Below are 21,548 nucleotides of genomic sequence, written 5' to 3' on the forward strand. Positions count from 1 at the left end.
ACCTAGATAGCCCGTGCAGTGCCTGGAGCCGCACATACTGAAAGATGCCCAAGTCAATGTTAGCGTGTTCAAATATTGTGCATCAAACTGCCACAATTCCATGTGGCATAAGTAAGGGCACAGATGTACTTTTTGTCAATGCATGTGCAGTGAGACTGCCCGTTGAGAAGACAACCCAAGCCTGCAAAAGCACCACAGCGCTCTCTGAGAAACTCTTCAACAAAGAGCTCTCCCCAATGATTGAAAAAACAAATAACAATGGCCGAGGATTCAAAAGTACACTTCACAGGAAATTGTGGCAAGCTCACCGAGCCCTTGCATAACACCTACACAGATCCAACCGAGCAAGCGTTTCATTTCATTTTTCCAAGATTAGTTTCGAGACGAGCAATGTCTACGGCAAGAAGCAACACACATCCAACACGGGAAGGGGGGTGAAAGAAAACAGCCATATCACAATATTTACTGTGATCCTTTCTGTGCAGTGTTTCTCTTAAAAGAAAAATCTCAACAATGGCTGTTCATTACGCATCCAACTTAGAGAAACAAGCAACTATACAAAGCATTATAAAGAAAAAAATACACCACACTTTTAACATGTACAAAAATATGCAGTCAAAAAAAAAAAAAAACTAAGAAAAAAGAAAGACTGAAAACAATGTGCGTATGGACATGTCCCAATAAATGTGTCCCCTTGCATTTCAATCTACGATTTTCGGGGCAGACCAATATGCAAGCGCAGTAAAATTGTTTGAGTATTTTTTTTATGCTCATCTGTGCACATGTGGAACCTACACTACTGCCATTTCAGCTCACTCAAAACGAGGGAACTCGACAATGTGCCTTAGAGCACACGCATCTTGAACTGAAGCAGGAGCCTTGTTCACAGAGGTGGCTTTGTTCCTTCTCAAATAAGATGAAGCTGGCAGCCTTCACGCACCATTCACGGCACTGCAAACAAGTTCTGCTCCACACATTTACGCACTATGCTGAAGATTAAGGCCGTGCTGCAGCGGCAAGACAAGGTTGCCAACAGTTCTGCCAGCTGATTAACCTCTCATCCTCAAAAGCTGTCAGAGGCTTTGTGTGCAGCCCCCATCAATTAAATTCTACCTCCCAAACGTCCAAAGAGAGGTGTGCCCACAACATTCACACAAGCTGGTCTTAGAAAACTACTGGAAGCATAAATATTCGCACCTGCATGTAATTGTTTTCCACGATGCCTTCTACAACAAAATATTCCTGCTGAAAGAGTTGCGCTAATTTGGCTTAGAACAGCAGAGAGGCGGCGGCAGACTGACACCGGAATAAAATGCAGGGGAATAAAAAGCATGTTAAGTAACTTGCCCGGTGTTTTAAAGCCATTTGCATGAGTCAATGCACAGAATTGATAAACACAATTAGCCTACCTCTGAGCTCTTACAACGGCCTGTTCTTATATAATTGCGCAGCAAGGCAAGTATGTGGCCCTGCTCATTCCATCTTCCAGCTTCTGGTGGCCCCAGCAGTTTAGAAAAAAAAAAAGGCATAAAAATTAGGTGGCCATTTATAAGGAATGGCACTAGAGTTGACAGCCTCAAAGATGAGAAACAAGAATAAAACCATTGTGTCTATGCAAATGGCCCCAGACATCTAATGAAACAAAAGAGCAAAATGGCAAAGGCCACTCTCCTTCTCATGCACTTTCAATGCATTGCCAATGTATTCTTTTGCATTTTGAAACAATGCTACAGTGCACCGGCAACTCCTCACAGATTGTAAGCAATAAATTAAGTTGCAAGAATGACGAGACAATTTTCACTTGAATATAGCCAAGAAAAATGATCTTAAGGACAAATTCAAGTCAAGACGCAAGGACAGCATTTTTTTACAAGTGTGTGTGACAAAAGAACAAGGCCATAATGACACCACACGAGTAAGCAGCTTCAAAGCTGGCAAACCCTAACAACACAGCCAAGAGGGCAATCAATCGATCGCAATGTAGATGAGGAAACCGCTAAGCATGTGATGGCAATGAAAGCAGCGAGCTCAAAGAGAAGGTAAACACAAAACGAAAGCCGTCTCCACTCCTGTTTGGTCCACGCATGAAGTGCACTTCCCCAAAGACGATGAGTGGGCCTCGCAGAGATGACTTTCCCCGCAGTTTTCCCAAACAACACCTGGGCAGAGGCTTGGTTTGACGTCTTCCCAGTCCAGCTGTTGGATCTTGGCACACGAGCAAAGCACTTCGGCTGTGGCTTCCCAAACGGCTCGCTGCACAGGCTCCTGCACCTTGCACACAGGGGCTGCCGAGCAGACACACTGTGAGCGAGATTCCTAGCCGCAGGTGAAGGGCCTTCTTTGCCATTGAGTTGAGAGGGGGGTGGGGGACAGGGAAGGAGGAGGCGGCGGGCCGGCGACAGAAGAGACGAGGACAAGAGACTACAAGTTGCATACGATGCGCCCCGCTCCGTCGCTCCCCCCTTGGGCGCCCAGTGCTCAGGTCCAGCTGTACGGTCCGGGCAGGTGGGCCTGCGAGTAGGTAGCTGCATTCCCAGGCAGGTAGGCTGAAGCGGCAGTCGAGGCAGCCACGTGCGCAGCGTGCGGTGAGCCGCCAAACCCACCCGAAGTGATGCCAAAGCTGGCCAGAGAGTGCTGGTAGCCCAGCGAGGCCAGTGGGTGCGCCAGTGACAGGGGTGACGCCAGCGATGGCAAGCCACCCGCATTGCTGCCACCGCGCTCTGAGGCAGCAGCCGACACTGACCCGCCCGCAGAGGAGGTGGGCGGTGCGGCACCCTGCTGCGACTCATCTGTGTGCTCAGAGTGCGTCGTGGCACCACCGCCACCGGGGCTAGGTGTGGAGCCACCCGATGGTGGGTTCGAGTGGCTCTGGTTGCCATGGAACGTGTCCTCACCCGATTCGGAATCGCCGCCATTGTCGTGTTGCTGCTGCTGCTGGTCACGGGTGCCGCCACCCTGGTCGTCACCACCACCCTGCCCTGCAGCTGCCGCCGCCGCCGCCGCCGCCTGCTGCTGCTGCTGCTGCAGCTTGGCTGCTTGGCTCTCGGCTGTCTGCTGCTGAGAGATGACAGGCACATGCTCATGCTCACGGACATCATGAATTGGCCAACAAGGTGTACAGTTAAACAACTTCAATATGACAAAATTCTTCATTTAACAAAGTATTGAACTTCCTATGACTTCTCCATAGAACATCATATATTTAGGACCTTCATATAACTAAGTATTTTTATACACAATGTCAATATACCAACCTTCACTGCTGTTGCAAAGGAATACAGAGACAACAAACGAAAACTTCCGCAGACACAGATGGTGAAATGGTTGAATTGCAAGCGGCTATTTGCAAACGCAGCTCTCAAATCGCGAACCGCATGTCGAGAGCGCCAAGAGCGACCATCACTGAAGCGGAGCATCATCATCCTACATCTTTTGCGAGCAAGTAAAGCAGTGGCCAGCGAAGGACTGTGGCTTGACAAGTGCTGTGGCCAAGCAAGGGATGAGAGGGGGGGGGGGGGGGGGGAGGCGATTGTGATAATTGAATCAAGTGCACGTCTCCTTTTCTAACATGGCCCAGGCTGTGTATGGTTGTCACCGTGACTGTATTTCCGCACATTTATTGCTGAAGCCTGTGTGACCTCGAGTTCTGGAGACAAAAAGCATTCACTCTCCACTGCCGGCACTTTTCGTGATAGCACTGTCCTACTGGAGCTGACACCATCAACTGCTGGGGTGAAGTCGACGAGAAAACATAGCTTGCTTCGTGCTTCATACTGCCAATGTAAAGATATCGTCAGCACGTCAGGAGACCATATGTTTCGTCAACTGTTAAATTCAACAAGATGAATTTTTATTGTCACTCAAGTTCTGACTTTTCTGATTGCTTGATCAGGAAAATTTGGCGACCTCTTCAATGATTAAATAATAATCGGAGACTGTACTTATTTGCATAAAAGGCTGAATTTCAATATAATGAAACAAACTACCAATTTTACGAACTTTGTTATACCATATTTACACAATTGTAAGTCAACGACTTTGTTTAAATTTGAAAGGGAGGGGGGAGGGGGGGGGGTTGACTTACAATCGAAACCAAAACATGGCACCACCAAAAAAGCAAGACCAACGCGAGCTACAATGTAGTTATTACAATTTTAGGTTTGCTCTGCTACTGTACTGTATTTTCTACTGTATTAATTTTTCAGCCTATTAATACAGTAGAAAGTATCACTCTGAAAATTTTCTACGAACATACTGAATTAAAACGTGTTTCAAACCAGAAATTTCTTGGTGTTTGGTTCAATGAGAATCTTTCTTGGAATTTTCATATCGCCAAATTAATGTCCGATTTAAGTAAAACAGACGGCTGTTCGTATAAGATATCTCATTTGTTGCCCCCCTGGTTAAAGATATCCATGTATTACGCACTTCTGTACTCAAGGTTATCTTACTGTATCCTTGTATGGGGAACTACGACGTCCAGCAATTACCTCAAATTAATTTCAATTCAGAAACGCGCTATGGGTGCCATTGAAGGGTTTCACGGCAGACCTTCAGATTTACCTACGTTACCGCTATTTCTGAAATATGGCATCCTTAAAGTAAAAGAAGTATACAACTTCTGTCTACTTAAGTACATCCATCATCATAGATTGTTCTTTTCATGCCCAGATAATTCCAACAGCTGTTATGCATTTCGGACGAAACGTAAGCTTGTTCCTATCACACGAACCAATTATGGCAAGCAAACACTAAGCTACCAGATTCCCACGGTAATAAATAACTTTCCCTTTGAAACTGAGTATTACCTTCCACAAAAACGCTTTAAATCTACAATTAAAAAATACCTATTGGAACAAACGGAATGGTACATTTATTTAGTCGACATACTTCATATTTATTTGTATTTAATTTACTACCTTTCAAATGTATTTTTTTTCTATAACGCACATGTTGTAAGCTGTGATATTGTTTCTTTGTTTTAGGACTGATATTTTTATGTTTGTATAAAAAAGATATTGTGTGTTTACACCACTAATACGATAAGTTGTGTATTGAATTTATTATCTTCTTGTACAAATGTTGTGCATGTTAACTTACTGCTTCATGCTTTTACAATGCTTCAGAAATTCATTGTGTATTTTGTTGTGAAGTGCTTATGCACAATGCCAGCTGTTTTACGGGTGACCGGGACCTTGTCAGGCTCTTGCCTTAAAGTCCCTTGATAATTTGAAAGTACCGCCACTCTTTGAACTCTGCCGCCGCCGCGCGACCTCCTCGCCTCCTCCTCGCCCCTTGCGTGTCCCCCCCACGGCAACCAGTTTTGCCCCCGTTTTTCTGCACGACGATTGGTCTCCCTGCCGTTGCCCTTGGAAACGCGCGGTTCTTGCGTTTTGCTTGTGTTTTTCTTTTTCGTTCGCGCCATTTTCCTCCTGAGCACGGCTGGCTCGGTGCTTTAGCTCGGCGTAGCGAACGTTGTGCGCAGTGTTTCTTGTCTATGTGCTAGCGCTATGCCGGGCTGTTGCGCATATAACTGCAGTAAGAAGCCTGAAGATGGTTATGCCGTTTTTATAATACCACAACGAAAGCGTAACGGCTTGCGTAGGAAGCAGTGGCTGCATGACATTGGCCGAAGCAACTTTGTTCTGACAAAGAACAGCGTTGTTTGCGAGCTGAGGAGTCTTTCTTATAGCTCGTAGCAAAGCATCCCGTAATGCTGCATTTTTTTATCATTCTTCCGGCCTGCTCACCAGCGTTTTTGTTGCGGTTGTCCTCAGTATGCTTAATATTCTGGGGTGGCTCCATCACTTCGCACGTCGCTAACTGTTGTTATTCAGTCGGAAGCGCAGTATTATTGATTCTGCTTTGCGCCCTGAAAAAATTAGTGGCAAGTATCCCCGTAGTATTGTAGGTGATGAGCGTTCACTAGTCAAAATTGAGCTTTTTTTAAAAGTTTTAAGGCGAAAGCCTTTAGATCTTTATGTTTCACGGTCGCGTTCTAAACTGGACGTATCACGTGACCCATGGAAGGCCAGAGGGGACCCAAAGCATGTCCACCCCTGTATGAGAGAATGATTACCCAAGTTAATTAATGAATCATTAGTGGTTGACATAAGGTGGATTAGGGAGGATTAGGTTGATTAGAGTGTATTAAAGAAGATTAAGGTGGATTAGAGTGCATTACGAAGGATTAAGATGCATGAATGAAGATTTAGGTACGTGGAGGATAATTAAGGCGGATTATGGTGGATTAAGGTGAAGTGTTGATGAAAGGGTATTAAGACCGATTGGGGTGGATTAGGGTGCATGAACAACAATCCAATCAGTAATCAATCATTACTTTGGTAATCATTAATCATCTCTCATACGCGGCTGCACATGCTTTGGTTCGCTTCTCGCCTTCCTTCGGTCACGTGATATTTTCTGTAGCTCACAACGGGACCTTGAAACAGAGGTCTAAGGCTTTCGCTTAATAAGCCACACACAAAGGGATTTGTCACAAGCAATACTAGACCAGACGCACGAAGTAAAGCATCTGATCATGTGGCAGAAAAATTGTCTGGAGTATAGAACTCGCCTCAAAGCTCCCTTTAAATCAGTATACCCCGTTCATACGGCTTTAAGAAAAAACCAACCTCCTCATAAACGTTGCCTCCAGCATTATCGATGCTGTTATTAGCATTTCTCAAAATTTTCAACCCCACTGGGGCGCGCAACTGGCCCAATATAACACGCCTCCATAGAATCCTGCGGCCCGTCCGCGGGAGCCCAGGAGGAATAGCGTGCCGTGCGCAGCCGGCGGGCGAGGAGAATCGAGGAGGAAAGCGCCGTGAGGAGGAGAGTGTCACTACTTTCAAATTATCAAGGGGCTTTATCTTGCCTTTTGTCTTGGCGCCCTCTTTTCGTTGAAAAGAAAATAAACTTTCACTTTCTCTGTGGCCCTACCCGTAGCTTTTCGCGATCCCGTGAGTTTGTTTGCTTTTCGGAAGGGTTTTTCAACATTTTTGAGAGTTTTACAGTGCACACAACACTCATGGGGGGGGGGGGGGGGGTGTCGATAGTTGATGGAAGCGCCGCTGTTCCATTCTCGGCGGCACCCTCAGAACGGCAGTGCTTGCGGGGAGTATCGGTAGTTCATGGAAGAGTAGACACCGCTTGTGGGTTTCTCTTTCCCTGTTGTGCTAAGCTTTCTTTATAGTTTGACGAAAGGCATTGGCTTGACACATTCCACTTGACTGCCGGATACGTGCCGCTTCTATGCTTTCTCAGTCGTCAGGAGTGCTCCAGGCCCAATAATCATTCGGCACTCGTTAACAGCAGCGTTCAAGAGCTGAAGAAACAAATCGCTGTACAATGGGCCGCAAGTTCTATGTTTCTGAATGGATGGTGCGAGAGTGGCGACTGGAGCGAAGCGAAATTTTCACCTGTGACGGCAAGTGAGGAATTTCCCACGTGCCGAATTCAGGACGCCTTCAGGAGCTGTAGGCTAAGCTTGCGGAGCACGTCCCTGAAATGCGACATGGTCATGAAACAAGCTCAGATCTTCGCCTTTTAAGGACTTACTCTGCCGTGAGTACAACGAGTGGCTGGCGGCAAAAAACCACGAAGTTACGCCAACCGGACCTGTCAAAAGAGCCTCCCTGACGGCTGCGAGTGTTTGGGTGCATATGGTATGGGCTGCTGTTCCACAAGATGTGTTGCGCTCATTTGCCAAATGTGAAATTTCACTATACGAAGACGCGCTGTGCGACTAGCAATGGTGACGATGGCAGCACTAGTGAAGATGAGTAGTCCAATGACCATGTCAGCTACTAATAAATTTTCTTTATCGAATGCGCCCTCGGGTATGCTCTCCATTTTTTTTCCCCGTCACGCGATATGGGGTGGGGGTGGGGGTGTTCGACTTACAATCTTGTAAATAAGGTAGCAATGTTGAACTGCTTCATCGATACCTAATCTAGAGCTATTGAAGAAAAGTGCGCTAGTTGCTAGTAGACAATTGCTTTTTCTGAACTTTGCTCTGAACTAGAACAATGCAACTCATATTTAAAAAATATTTTCAACACCATTCTGGCCCTAAAAAACATTTCAATACTCCCTTGGTGGAATCTTCAGTCATGTTAGGTTAGTTGGAGCAAGTATTGAATGTAATCATGGGTGAGATCGCGCAATTATATCTCTATCTGAACGCTCACTTAGCCTCCTACGTCAATTTGCACTCGTGCCTCATAGTGCCGAGTGTTGAGGAAAGTATGGCATGGCAAATAGAGAGATCAAAAGCAAATGTTTGGAAAGCGGAATGCTCGCACTATCTCGCCCCAGTAGTTTCGAATACAGTAGAACCCTGTTGATATGTTTCCGTTTCGAACTTCCTGGTGTCAACGTTGGCCATCGTGAACACAAAAAAGTGACCCAATAATAGAGTTAAGATTATTTTTTGCCGGTATGTGCATACCTGGAAAACACTATTTTTTGGCACCGACGTTCAGTACATCCCCAAACTGCGATCGTATGAAACGTTTCCCGGCTGCTAGACCCCATGCAAACAACAAGATGAGTGAGGCACACGATAGAGAACAGCCACCCACCACATCAGCTTCCATGCAATACTTGTTCGCCACTTTCTTTTGAAAACGGTAGGTGTGCACTCTGTTTCTTATGCTAGTACCAGCATAATCTTATCTGGGGTCGCGGCACAGCCCATTTACAGCTATTGCCGCCAAATTTATTGCCATAAGCATCTTCACTTACCACTTTCACAGCATGTGGGGCGTAGTGCCATTGGTAGCTTACTGCAAACTTTTAGTAGGCAATATTCCAAATGTGCCACTGTTCCCTGCTGTAGGCGGCGCAATGTGAGCATCAAGTCTCCCTTGGGTAGCATCTGGCTTCGCCCGCAAGCTCAATCTTGTTTCTTTTGTTCCATCGCCGTTTTAAAATATTACACAATGGGAAAACAACAAAATATGTCTCGGGTTGCCAAAGCCCTGCCAACGCGATGTGCATCTTATGCCACGTGTGCAACAATTCGCGTAATGCTTCGCATTACATAGATGTCAGCTATGCTTCAGTCTATTGAATTCTTTAGTCATATTGAATCGTATGATTTTTCTCGTGCTTTCTTATAAAGCGGACGAATGAGGTTCTACTGCATATGATTTGCTAGACAATTAGCGAGTATTCCACAAGTGGCCAACAAAGCTTGCCAACACATTGCTATGTGAATATATGCTATGATGAAACTGGTCAGTGGGTATTTTGAACATTCGGGTGTCTACCAAGTCGACATTTCCATATTCCCCTGCGAGTTTTTCAGCTTTTCCCAGAGTGGCACTGCAAGATTCCCCGGGTGACACAGAACTTTGTTTTATGTTAAGGCGGGTTGACACCATGTCACCCGATGCTGTCACTCTAGTAAGAGTGCTATAACCAAAAACTTAATCCACTTTGAATAAAAGTAGTAGTGTTTATTTTATTCAAAAAGAAAACAGTCGGGCGGGGTTAGTAAAACGCACAGTTAATAAAATATGTTCAAAAAGAAAACGGTGAAGCCCATTGCAAACTGAGTCGAACATTGTCAAATAGAAATAGGCAGGAGATGCATACAGAAGCAAACATTTTCGAATATGAGCTTCATTGGTATGAGGCCTGAACTTTGACACAAGCGAGATTCTCTCTCAACACTGGGTAAATCAACCTCAACTGCCCTGACAGAGTGGGCTCGTCGGCTGGCCGCCAGTCAACATGACCAACCCGTTGCTTTTTTACACGCAGTTTTTCCTGTTTGGCATGACAGCGGTCGGCGCATTGCAAGATTCAGCGTCTTTGTTCATCACCACAGCAGCTTCCTACGGAAACTGCACGCACACACCGCCACACCATGACGATTGCTGGGTGTCAACGCGTCCAGGCCTATCGACAAGTCTCTGGCCTCAAGAAAAGCGTGCAGAAGTTGCAGGGCAAATTTGTCGATTTAGAAGATCGTTTCAAGAGGCACAACCTCCTGGTTTTTGGGGTCAAAGAAACAGCTGCCGAAACTCATGACGATATGAAGAAAGCTGTGCTAGAGGGCGCGTTTAAGAGCGTTCTTGGTGTGCAAGTTTCGTCAGCTGAACGACTTCATAGGATTGGGCGTAGACGCGGGACTAGACTACGCCCAGTTATAATCAAGCTTTTTGACCACAGTGAGAAAATGGCCGTACTACAGAATTGTTTAAAACTGAAAAATAAAGATATTTCGTTCTCAGAAAGCTTCTTTCTCAGCACCCGCAAGACTTAAAAGAAAGAAACTCTGGGATGGTGCCTTCGAAATTAGAGCTGCTGGGGGAAAAGTGTAACGATTGTATGACAAAATTAGGATTAATGGCGAGCTATTCAGATGGGATGGCACAAGTGACAGAAGGATTCCCAGAGGCAGACAAACTGAAGAAGGACACCAGTCACAATGAATCCAAACTGATACCCAAAAGCCCCTTCGTTTCATCAACCTTAATGCACGTAGCATCGTTAATAAATCTGATGATATTGAAAGTATAATACTAACACACAAGCCACATGTTCTTATAAACGCGGAAACTTGGCTTCACCCCAATATCTCCAACGAGGAAGTAACACCACCAGGTTACAGAATTCATCGTAAAGATAGAAGTTCGCGCGGTGGTGGTGTTGCAATTATTTATCAACAGTCACACTACTGGTGTATAGGTTACCTGATACCTGCAATTGAGTGCGTCCTCATTAAAGTACATTTGGACGGGCACACTTTAATTGTAGGAGGCTTCTACTACCCCTACTCAAGATAACTTTTTTCTCAAGCTCAACAAATTCCTATATTCTAGCAAAAGCTATTCTTGTAATGTCCTCTTGGGTGGCGACTTCAATATGCCTTCAGTCGACTGGAGTGCCGATTTTCCTGAGCCCCTTTCTAGTGTTGCTGAAACTTTTGATGACCTCGTAGTATTCCATGATTTATTTCACTTAGTAAAAGAGCCCACGTAAAGTCAGAATGATACAGCTTCAATTTTAGATCTATTCCTTGTAAGCAATGCAGTGCTCAGTCGTGATCCCGAAGTACATATTTTTGACAGAATATCTGATCACAAAATGATATCTTTAACAGTTCAATTTGGCCGCCCCACTGAAACCAAGAAAAAAAGATTCCTCGTTCAAAACCTTTGCAGTGCCAAGGACGTTGACATATTGGATGCCATGGATAGGTCACTGGCCGATTTCATACTTTTTTCTGAATTGGGCACGGGCTGCGTGAATGAGCTGTGGTGATTCTTTAGGAACCTAGTCTTAAAATGCACCAGGGACTTTGTTCCAATAAGACTAAGCATTCAACAGCGCACACGCCCATGGATTACAAAGGAGATAGTGCGGCTGGAACGGAAGGCTAAACTAATAAGAAAACAGCACCGTCAATATACCACAGAGGGAAATGCCAGTAAACTTTCCGACATACGTCTGCAACTAAACGCAAGCATTAGAAAAGCGAAGGAACACTATCAAAGTGTGTCTTTGAAGAATTTTTTGCTGTTTTCCCTGGCAAAGTTCTGGCGTCATTTTTCTTCGAAAAAGCAGCCCTTGTCCAGTTTCTACATTGACGGGGAAACTGTAACCAATCAAAGTTTGATAGCAAAATCTTTCAATCAATTTTTCTGTTCGGTATTTACAGATGACGGTCGCAAACCAGGCTTATTACCTTCAAGATGGTTGCCTGCCAATTGCAAATATCTCAGTGACCTTGTTAAGGGGAGACATGGGTCTTCTGGCCCAAAAAATATCTTTAAAGAATCGACTTCTTGTAACAACTTTTCTCGCAATCTAGACGTCCTAGAGAAGCTATTGCTGCAATAATAATGCACTCTGATTAGCACTTATTTTGTTATTGCGCTCTAAAGTCAGCTTCATCACCGCTTTCGCTCGCAAACGCCCCTCGAAAAGAGCCGATTTCAATGCCTTCGTCTACACCAACCGTTACCTGCAGCGCGGTCATCTTAGAATCATTCAAAAGCTGCATTCTTCTACATACCGTTTTTAGTCTGAAAAGGGCACCAAGTCTGGCTACTATTGAAGTACACGCTTTCGAAAAAGGGGGAATACTCGCACGGCATTGGCGCCTTTGCACAACGTGGGGTAAATTCTGATCTCTGATAGGACGACCGGGAGTTTCGTTTCCCTGACAATGCGAGACGCCATGTTAGACGTGGTTTGGACGCAGTCCAGTGCGCCGTAGCAACGCGACGATGGCTGGCGGTCGACGGAAGTTCGCGACGGCTCATGCTTTCGGGAAAAAAATGCAAGCGACGTTCTCGGATGCCCAAGTGGTGTCGAATGAATCGGCAGTGACGGCAACTAGCCCAGCGACATGCGCCAGCGAGCGAACGGCAGCTGCCGACGCTACGGCCGCGCAAGCAATGCCTGCGGCCAGCAACACGTCGAGGGCAACGCACGTCAACACGCTCCTGATCACAGAAGCCGAACAAGTGGCAACTGAATGTCGCGCGGAGGAGGAACGACAAAAGCTGTCTTCGTTATCAGCTACCCGCCGAAAGCAGTCACTTATCGGAGATTCCCCGTAAGTGGCGGCTGGAACTGTGCTTTCGGCTGTCGCCAGTCGAAAATCCGACACATTGAGTGTGCCTGGAGCCGCAAGAGCTAATTAGAAGTTCCCCAGAAGCTTTCTAATAAAGAAACACCTGTGTTCAACTTTAAGGCCTGTTTTCTCGGAATGGATTTTTTCGCCAGTAGTAGGGCTGGGGAAGGTGATATCTCAAGAACCGCTCTTCAGATTTGTATGCCGTTATTTTAATGCTGTTCCTGAATGACTTTGCCAGGGGGTAACAGGCTTCTTTTTTTGAAAGCTGGTGCAGTTAAGGGGGGACGCGGGGATCAGATCGCGAAAATCGCAAAAAATATCGATTTTTGGCAACGACGCGTTTCGGTATCTGCAATGCCTAATCTACATTGTATCAAAATGGTTTGGCTGAAAACGCACTAAAAGTGCCCGAAAAAAAATAATTTATCAGTGTATAGGGCGAGAAAGCAGCTTCAAATCGCGTAAAATCACCGCAGTTCGCGGAGCCCTAACTCGTCTTTCCCGCCACCGAGCGCCGCCATCTTGGTATCGTTCGAAAGCTCGAAGTTTCGCCGTTCCGTTTCTGAATTCTTCGGTCGTCGCCATCTTGTAACAAACACACAAACACAAAAGAAGCGCGGGTCTGCTAGAGGCTGTCACACGGGCCCTGCGATGAAAGCGGGCCTCCGATTGGTTCCCGCGCTGAAAGGCGTCTCGCCATTGGTTGCTGCTGCGGCAGCGGGCAAGCTGGCAACCACGGCCGGCCGCAGTTGTCTGCTTTGCAAACCACGCCGGCGTTGGTCTTCATTTGACACTCGCAGAATTCGGATTTCTGAAAGCTCTCAGATCAGTGATGGATCGTCGCTCGTTCGAAAAGAAATTTTTGACGAAGCACGCCTTCGGAAAACGGAAGCGCAAGCCTCCTACGGCGAGAAAAAGACGGCGGCCAGCGGAGCACCCTACTGAACACGCGGATAACGTGCCGTGCTATCTTGCACCGCGCGATTCCAGCAGCGAAGCCGACAATCGCCCTGTGCCATCTACCCCGATAACCAAGCCACCGGAAGACGTGCCAACGGAGGCTCTCGCACCTGTGCGTACGGCCGCGTGCGTCGGCAACCGAGATCGCGTCGTTGGAGGTGACGCGGGTCGAAGATCACCATCGCCAGCAGAGACTGTGTACCCTGTTTCCGACGCATCGTGGGACAGGGACGCGCAACCTGCGAGTGAGCCCCAACCGTCGACGAGCTACAGTATGGTGACTCAAGGTTCACCAGACGAATCTTCGCCCGAACGTTGCACGATTCAGGCGCGCCTCGAGCCGCATTTCGTCTCAGCAGTGACAGCAGAAGCGCAGGCGTGCAGCGTTCGCCACTCCCTTCGCGCAGTGTCCGCAACTGAGCGGAAGTTCAGTTTGATGGACCAGCAAGGCCAAGAACAAATTTCGGCCCCTTGTGACAGTGAGTACATTATTGCGCAGTTTTCCGCGATTAACTCTTTGATCGCCAAAACTCTGTGCACAAGATGCCAACAGCGTTCTGTGAGTGTGCACTGCGATACTAGGCTCGGTCAGGCAGTGAAAATGGTGCTGTCATGCACTACTTGTGGCCCTATTGAGTCCCAGTGGTCCTCTCAAAGGAAGGAAAGTGCAAGGGTGTTTGATGTAAACATTCGCTCAATGCAAGCTGTTCAAGCAATAGGCAAAGGGCAGACAGCCCTGAACGATTTCTGGGCCACAATGAATGTGTCCCATCGTGGTTTGCACCACAAAACATTCCAGGGCCACTTGAAGGGACTGTTCAAGCCTGCTGCAGGGGAGGCTGCCAACAACATCTTTATAGATGCTGTAGCTGCTGTGAAGAAGGTGTACAGCGAGATGGAGGTTGGCTTCACTAAAAATGTGACCGTTATTTATGATGGCACTTGGCTCACGCGTGGTCACGGCTCCCACATTGGTGTTGGATGCATAACAGAATTTCATACAGGGCTTGTGCTGGACAGTGTTGTCCTGTCAAACTTCTGCCTTGGGTGTAGCCTGGGCCCAGCAGAGAGTGACCCCACATACCTTCAGTGGAGGCAGCAGCACCAGTGTCAAAAGAACACTGAAGTTGGCTCTGGGCGAATGGAAGTGGAGGCCGCATTGCAGCTTTTTGGCCGTTCATTGGCCAAGAACGACCTGCGATATACTGCAGTCATCTCTGATGGAGACAGCCGTGTTTTCCAGGCATTGCGAGACGAGCAGCCATATGGGTTTATAGCAGTCACAAAAGAAGACTGCATAAACCATGTGAAAAAAAGAATGGGCACTGGCCTTCGCTCCATTGTGAGCAAGGCCAAGAAAGGGGAACCACTTGGTGGCAAAGGTGGGCTCACACAACAGTTGATAAAAAAGCTCACCAACTACTATGGCCTGGCTATCAGCAAGAACACTAATGATGTTGCTGCAATGCAGAAAGCTGTCATGGCCACATATTATCACGTGTCATCTACTGACAGTGACCCCCACCATGAGCTGTGCCCCCCTGGCCCTCTCAGCTGGTGTGAGCAAAGAGCAGCAGAAGCGAAAAAAGAACCACAGCCTGCTCACAAATACAAGCTTATGAGCAGAGTTTCCCAAGCCATGCTGCCTTTGTATCAACGTCTTTCAGACGTCCACTTGCTGGAGCGCTGCAAGGGTGGAAGGACCCAGAATGCAGCTGAAAGCTTGCACTCAGTTATTTGGTCAACATTGTCAAAGGATGAGCATGCCTCACGTTTTGCGGTAGAGACAGCAGTAAACGAGGCAATTTTGAAATATAATTCAGGGAGCCAAAGAGCTTACTCAGAAATGTGTGCTACCTTGGGTGTACATCCTGGTGCCCTTGCCGTCCAGAGGGCTCAAGAAAAGGATAAGGAACGCCTGAAGAAGGCATCCAAAGCCCACCAAACAAAGAAGCAAAGGTGCAAGAAGATGCCTGGCAGCAATGAATCAAAATATTACAGCCCTGGTGCTTTTTAATAAATTTGCAGTGCTTTTAAAACTTTGCAGCCAGTTTTCTCTGTTGCGTATTTTTTGTCAATGACCTCGCTCGTGGAAAGCGTAGCACAACAATGGCTGGGCCGATTTTGGTCCAGTTTGTTTTGCTGTGATCCATAAGCTGTGCTGTACTTAAAGACAGTCTTGAAATGTTTCTTTATCTTTCCATTATTTAATTATTTCACAATTACTACATGGCTCCATGCAGTGAAGCACAGTCAGGTGCGTGTTATGTTGAACAAAAAATTATTAGTGCACCAAAAAAAAAATCGAACACTGTCTTGATGTAGATTAGACATTTGGGCAAACATGCAAAGTATTCCCAGCTCCCTATCATGTTTCGTTACTGTGCCAGGCTTTCCACAAGCAAGGAACTTATAAATTCTTATAAAACAAAAACTAATGAAGATATCTTTATGAAATTTTAGATTTGTCTCTTTCTAGCAGTATGCAGTGTGTGTGCCAAATTTCAGCCCTTTCTGTCAAGAAACAAGAAAGTTAGTTCCGATCCCCTCCTCCCCCCTTAATTTATAATAAGCAATTAATTTTTGATGAATGTGGTCATTACTGGCTACATCAAATTCAATGTTGTCTTAAATTTTTTTGGAGGGGAAATTAAAGAAAAGGGCTCTTTAGCCCCCTGGGATATCTATCAAGGAATTAACACAGTGAATTTCAGCTTCCTACGATGTCCTGGCATTTCTCCAGGCTCTTCCTCAGGCATATACATGAATCACCTAGTTAGACCTCAATAACTCTGGAACTAATAAACATATCTTCGTGAAACTTTGCAGTTCCTCATAGTTCGGTGGTGTGAACGTACCCTGAAAGTTTCATCTGGATATCTTTAAAAATAAAAAAGTTCGGTCTCCAGGGTAGCCCCCCCCCCCCCCTTAAGACCCGTGTCCCCCCCTAAGCAAAACAACAGCTTTGCCTGTGTTGCCAATTGCAATTGAAACTGGCCTGTCAAAGGATGTGGACATGGCAATTGCATCGCTTGGCAACACTGAAAAGAAAAGGATTGTTAACCCGAAAGGCTGTGTCAGTGACATAGTCTTAATGCAGAGTTTGTTGCTTTGAAGGTTCAAAAGTTGCCTACCACGCCAGTTTTCAAGGAGCACATTTATTTTCAAGCAGTTGACCATAGTGTTTGTTGATGCTTTTGCACCCCCCCCCCCCCCCCATGTGATACACTGAAAAGGGTCCTTAAGGGACAATAGATGATGAAATGATGTTATAAGGGCCCTTGAATCTCTTTTTCCGGGATTTAAAGGAGGTGTACCAACCACGTTATGGTACCTCTGTTGCTGCCTGCCCATTTCAAAATATAAGTGTCAGTGAATACACTTACCTTGCGCCTGTAGTCCTCCATGTTTTGTTCGTACTTGATCTTCTCCTCGTTTTGCCTCTCAACATAAGGCCGCTTGTCCTCCTCCGACATGCCCCGCCACCTTTCCCCACCTGGGCAAAAAACAAAGTAAGGCCTCGCTTAAGAGCATGCCCAATGTGCGACCAGTTTGCCAAATGAAGAGTCCTGTGCACGCAGGATTGGCAGTGATACATATTTGCACATGAGACAACAACTGATGGGCTCTTTCTTTTCACCATAGCACTGGCACCATGAGAGCAAAAGACCAATGAATGAAGCACTGCAGTTTGCTAAATGCTACTAAATGCTACTAAATTACCATTCCACCATACCATAAAAACCACTCACTGCAGGACGCGTCATGGCTTTGGTGGTGTCTGCTGGGGCATGCACAACAAAATATGGATCATGTCCCAGCCAAACTGTATTGTGACCATTTTAACAACCGCAGCCACAATGAATTTGCCTCTATAACAAAATTTAGGTGCCCCCGACGATTGAAGTGTACAAGTCCACTAGGTGGACATTTGCAGAATACCCCCCTTCCACCCCACCGCTTTTCCACTCTACTGTTCCACAGAATTGTTACATACATGCGCACACTGCTTACTGTAGCACATCAGCGTGTGCAGCAGCCAACAAAATTGTCACAGGTGGCAACGTGATTATGTAATCGTAACTGACGACCGATGTCTTCAATGCCATATACAGAGAAAAGGACACAAATGTCAACAAAGTCAGCATTGATGTAGATATTACAAATAAAAAATTTTGGCAGCAAAGTACACAATAGCGGCATTCGAATCCTGTGCTTTGACGTGAACCTCAATACAATAAGGCTGGCTGCAATTGCACAGTCGGTCAGACAAGAAGAGCATAAAAAAATTGCCACCGTTTTGGCAATCTCTCCCGAAATTATGCGAGGTAAAATTATTATTTTTCTGAACATGGTTAAGCTGCGAGTCGTACGGTGCCCTTCCTTTACATGACCTGGATAATGCCCAAGTCCTGAGGACTTTGTTAAGAAGGTGTTTCGTTTGACTATATATAACTATTTGAGATGGACTGCACTGTACTACACTGGAGTCCAACTACATGTAACATATTGGTTGTTTGATGAGCCGACTTAAAAGGATCAACTTGTGCATCAGGGTTATGAGGGGGGAAAAAAAAAACACCATGACCAATGGTATTTTGTTCACCGTATGTTGGATATAACTGATGGCCCTTGCATGCACAATGCCATGACTGCATGCACGAGGAACCACGTGACTTTTCTTCACGAGCTTCGGAGTGAATAAAAGTTCAGTTGTTTGGGACGCGTGGTTTCTTATACTCGCTTAGCTCAACCTAGCAGCGCGTTCCAACACTGGTGACTCGGATGTGATCGGCAGCCACCAGGGTTGAGCATCAATGTTGCTATGACTTCGACTTTGATGACGAACGCTACGCCGACAGTTTCTTCAGTCAATGGTAAGCTGCTCTCCTTTTGGACTGCGGACCCCGCACTACGGTTTATTCAAGTAAAAGCGCAGTTCGCACCATGACGCATCACAGCAGACCTTACCAAATACCACTACGTTGTAAGCAGTCTTCCGCCGCCCATAGCCAATGAAATACAGGATCTTTTACTTGGCCCGCCTGCGGAAAAAGCATATGCAATGCTAAATGAAACCCTCATCTGGCGTGTCCCCCCCCCTCCCACCCCTCGCCCCGAGTCGCAGCGACTACAGCAATTGCTTCGCGACACGGACCTTGGCAACTGTATTCCCAGTCAGCTGTTGCGGCACATGCAACTATTACGCGGCAAAACAGTAAACACTGTAGATGGAGCATTATTCTGAGAACTTTTTTTGCAAAAACTGCCGTCAATTGTCCGCTTGGTTGTCACTGCGTCAGAGCAGAAAGACCTACCTGCCATCTGAGCTTGCAGATTGGCTCATGGCGATCACCACGCCCACATCACTGGCTGCTGTGCGAGCACCACAGGCTCAGGACGAACTTCAGCAAATGCGCAAAGATAATGATATTTCTCGACTCACCGAGATGTTAGTTTTGTGCACAAGCCGGAAAGCACAAAATTTAAGCGAGCCAAACACGTTGCTATCACAACCTCAGTGGCAGAATATATGCCGATATCATTGGCGGTTCGGAAATGCTGCGCGTAACTGTGTTCCACCCTGCGCACCCTCGGGAAACGACCGCAGCAAGCACTGAGGGCGACCAGTGCTTCTACGTTGCCTTCAAGTCGTCCCTCGGTATTTTTTTGTTACTGACCGCAACAACGGGGCTCGTTTCTTAGCCGACACAGGTGCCGAGGTGAGCGTGTTACCTGCGCCACAAACTGAATGGAAGAACCCTAGTACATCACCACTCCAAGCTGTCAATAACACGGTGATACAAACATACGGACACTGTTCGTTCACCTTGAACTTGGGTTTCAACAGAACGTGCAAATGGGTGTTCATAGCCGCTGATGTCAAGTTCGCCATATTGGGCGCTGACTTTCTGCAATACATCGGTCTGTTGGTTGATGTTCGCAACAAGCGGCTTCAGGATCCTGTATGTAGTGCAGTGGTACAAGGCAAGCCGTGTTTGCGTCCTCCTCTCAGCCCGACATTACTCCGTCCGTCCGGAGAATCGCGCTGCAGCACCATAGTACAAGAGTTCCCAGAGCTGACACAACAGCTACAAGCATTTGCCGAAGTGAAACAGGAGGTTCAGCATCACATAGAAATCACATGAACACCGGTCTACGCGCAGCCACGGCGTCTTCCCATATGATGGAACTCGGCATAGTACGCCCTTCATCTAGCCTATATGTGTTGCCTCTGCACATGGTCCCCAAATCAACAGGCCTTGTCGGGATTATAGGGCACTAAACCGTGTGACTGTACCGGACCGTTACCCAGTGCCGCACGTCCACGACCTCACTCTTGCCTGCATGGAGCCAACATCTTCTCAGAAATAGATCTAGGGAGAGCATATCATCTACCTGTGGAACCAGAGGATGTTCCCAAGACTGCAATAACAACGTCGTTGGGAATGTTCCTATTTCTATGGATGCCTTTCGGCTTAAGGAACGCAGGCCAAACTTTTCAACGGTTCATGGATGGTGTTGTCCGGGGCCTCGACTTCTGCAAGGTTTACCTGGATGACCTGCCGATTGCTAGCAGCACGCCCGAAGAGCACGAGAGTCATCTACGCTGCGTGCTACAGCGACTGGCAGAGCACGGCATCGTTATCAATACGGCCAAGTGTCTGTTCGGAGTACCGCCACTACCATTATTGGGCCACAGCATTTCAAGCGCGGGAGTGCAACTACATCAGGACAAGGTCGAAGCAGTACGATGGTTTGCACAGCCGAAAACCATCCGCCAGCTTCGAGAGTTCCTGCGACTCGTACACTTTCACCATAGGTTTGTTCTGAAGTGTGCCCACATCCTTCACCCGCTGCACAGCCTACTAGCAGCATCGGGAACTAATGCAAGCGCCATTCAGTGGAACGACCAAGCTGTAGAAGCATTCCTGCATATTAAAGGGACACTAAAGGTTACCAGAAGGTCAAGTTAAAGTGATAAAGCAATGCTCTAGAACGTCTAAGGCGTCAATATAATCGCGAACAGAGCTTTAGTAACCGAGAAATCGAGGTAAATGCATGACACGATTTGAGACCCCCCAGCGACATCCCGGTACTAGCCCAATGACGAAAGCACTCCTCATCATAATTTATGTCGCTAGTACTCAACTACAGTCGCCGACCGTTTATTCGGACCTCACGGGGACTGCGGAAATGTCCGAATAAACAGGTGTCCGAAAAAGCAGATTAAAAAAAAAAATGAAATCCTTTATTTCCACGCGCTTATTCGGGCTCGGCAGTAGCCTTGAAGAAATCGTTAATGCGCCATTGCACGCTGTTCCGTTTACGCGCAGTCAGATAAGCCTGACTCTCGGAGAAGGTCGAACGGTCACTATAGGTGGCTGAAAGCACAGTCACTGTTTGTGCACGCTCCGCATGCCACGGCAGCGTAGCACATTGTGCGTCATCTTCCGACTCGAAGTCATCGTCCGGCGGTGCAGCAGAAACCTGACGAATGATCTCGCCGTCGTTGAGTTCTGCGCATGTCAGTACTGCAGTGTCGGCACCTGTGAAACTGTCAAATGAGACGGTGTCCGGAATCGAAATGCAACCACTGCGCAGGTCTCGGCAGAACATTTTCCGCATCAGTAGGGAGCACATCGGAAGGCGACAAATCTTAGGCCTCCCGGCACCCGCTTGCCGGCATTCCCCAGCGAAGTCTGCGCGGGCACTGTCGGCGCCATTAGACACTTGACGCGATGTTTCCGTACGCCGCGTTGGATCACTGAAACCTCGACACAGCACACAAAGCAAACACCACCGTTCCGACACCGGTCGCACAAACGAAAAACGTAGCCTGCTCGCAGCGTCGTGCGCGAAGAAACAAATTAGCTGCTAGATTGTCTTGACATGGCTTACTAAGCTGAAACCGGTATTGCTGTAGAGCCACTCTATCGAACAAGGCAGAAACCATGACGATGAGCGGGGATTTCCAGTAGCGCCA

The 21,548-nt window shown here is 46.9% G+C and overlaps 1 protein-coding gene across 6 annotated transcripts in view; it reads right to left on the reverse strand.

Annotated features, from left to right (window-relative positions):
• Nucleotides 1–2,337: 2,337 nt before the first annotated feature.
• LOC142584627 (uncharacterized) overlaps nt 2,338–21,548 on the reverse strand; it is a 105,343-nt gene continuing 86,132 nt past the window's right edge. For 5 of the 6 annotated variants that reach the window (XM_075694777.1, XM_075694776.1, XM_075694774.1 and 2 more), the window contains 2 exons: nt 16,948–17,057; nt 2,338–3,057 (listed from right to left, as the gene is read on the reverse strand). In XM_075694777.1, coding sequence (XP_075550892.1) covers nt 2,479–3,057; nt 16,948–17,057 — 689 coding nt within the window. In that variant the 3' untranslated portion in view covers nt 2,338–2,478. The remainder of the gene's footprint in view (nt 3,058–16,947; nt 17,058–21,548) is intronic. The other variant, XM_075694775.1, reaches the window with a different exon arrangement.

Source organism: Dermacentor variabilis, chromosome 6 (assembly GCF_050947875.1).
Source record: "Dermacentor variabilis isolate Ectoservices chromosome 6, ASM5094787v1, whole genome shotgun sequence".
Taxonomy (NCBI): Eukaryota; Metazoa; Arthropoda; class Arachnida; order Ixodida; family Ixodidae; genus Dermacentor; species Dermacentor variabilis.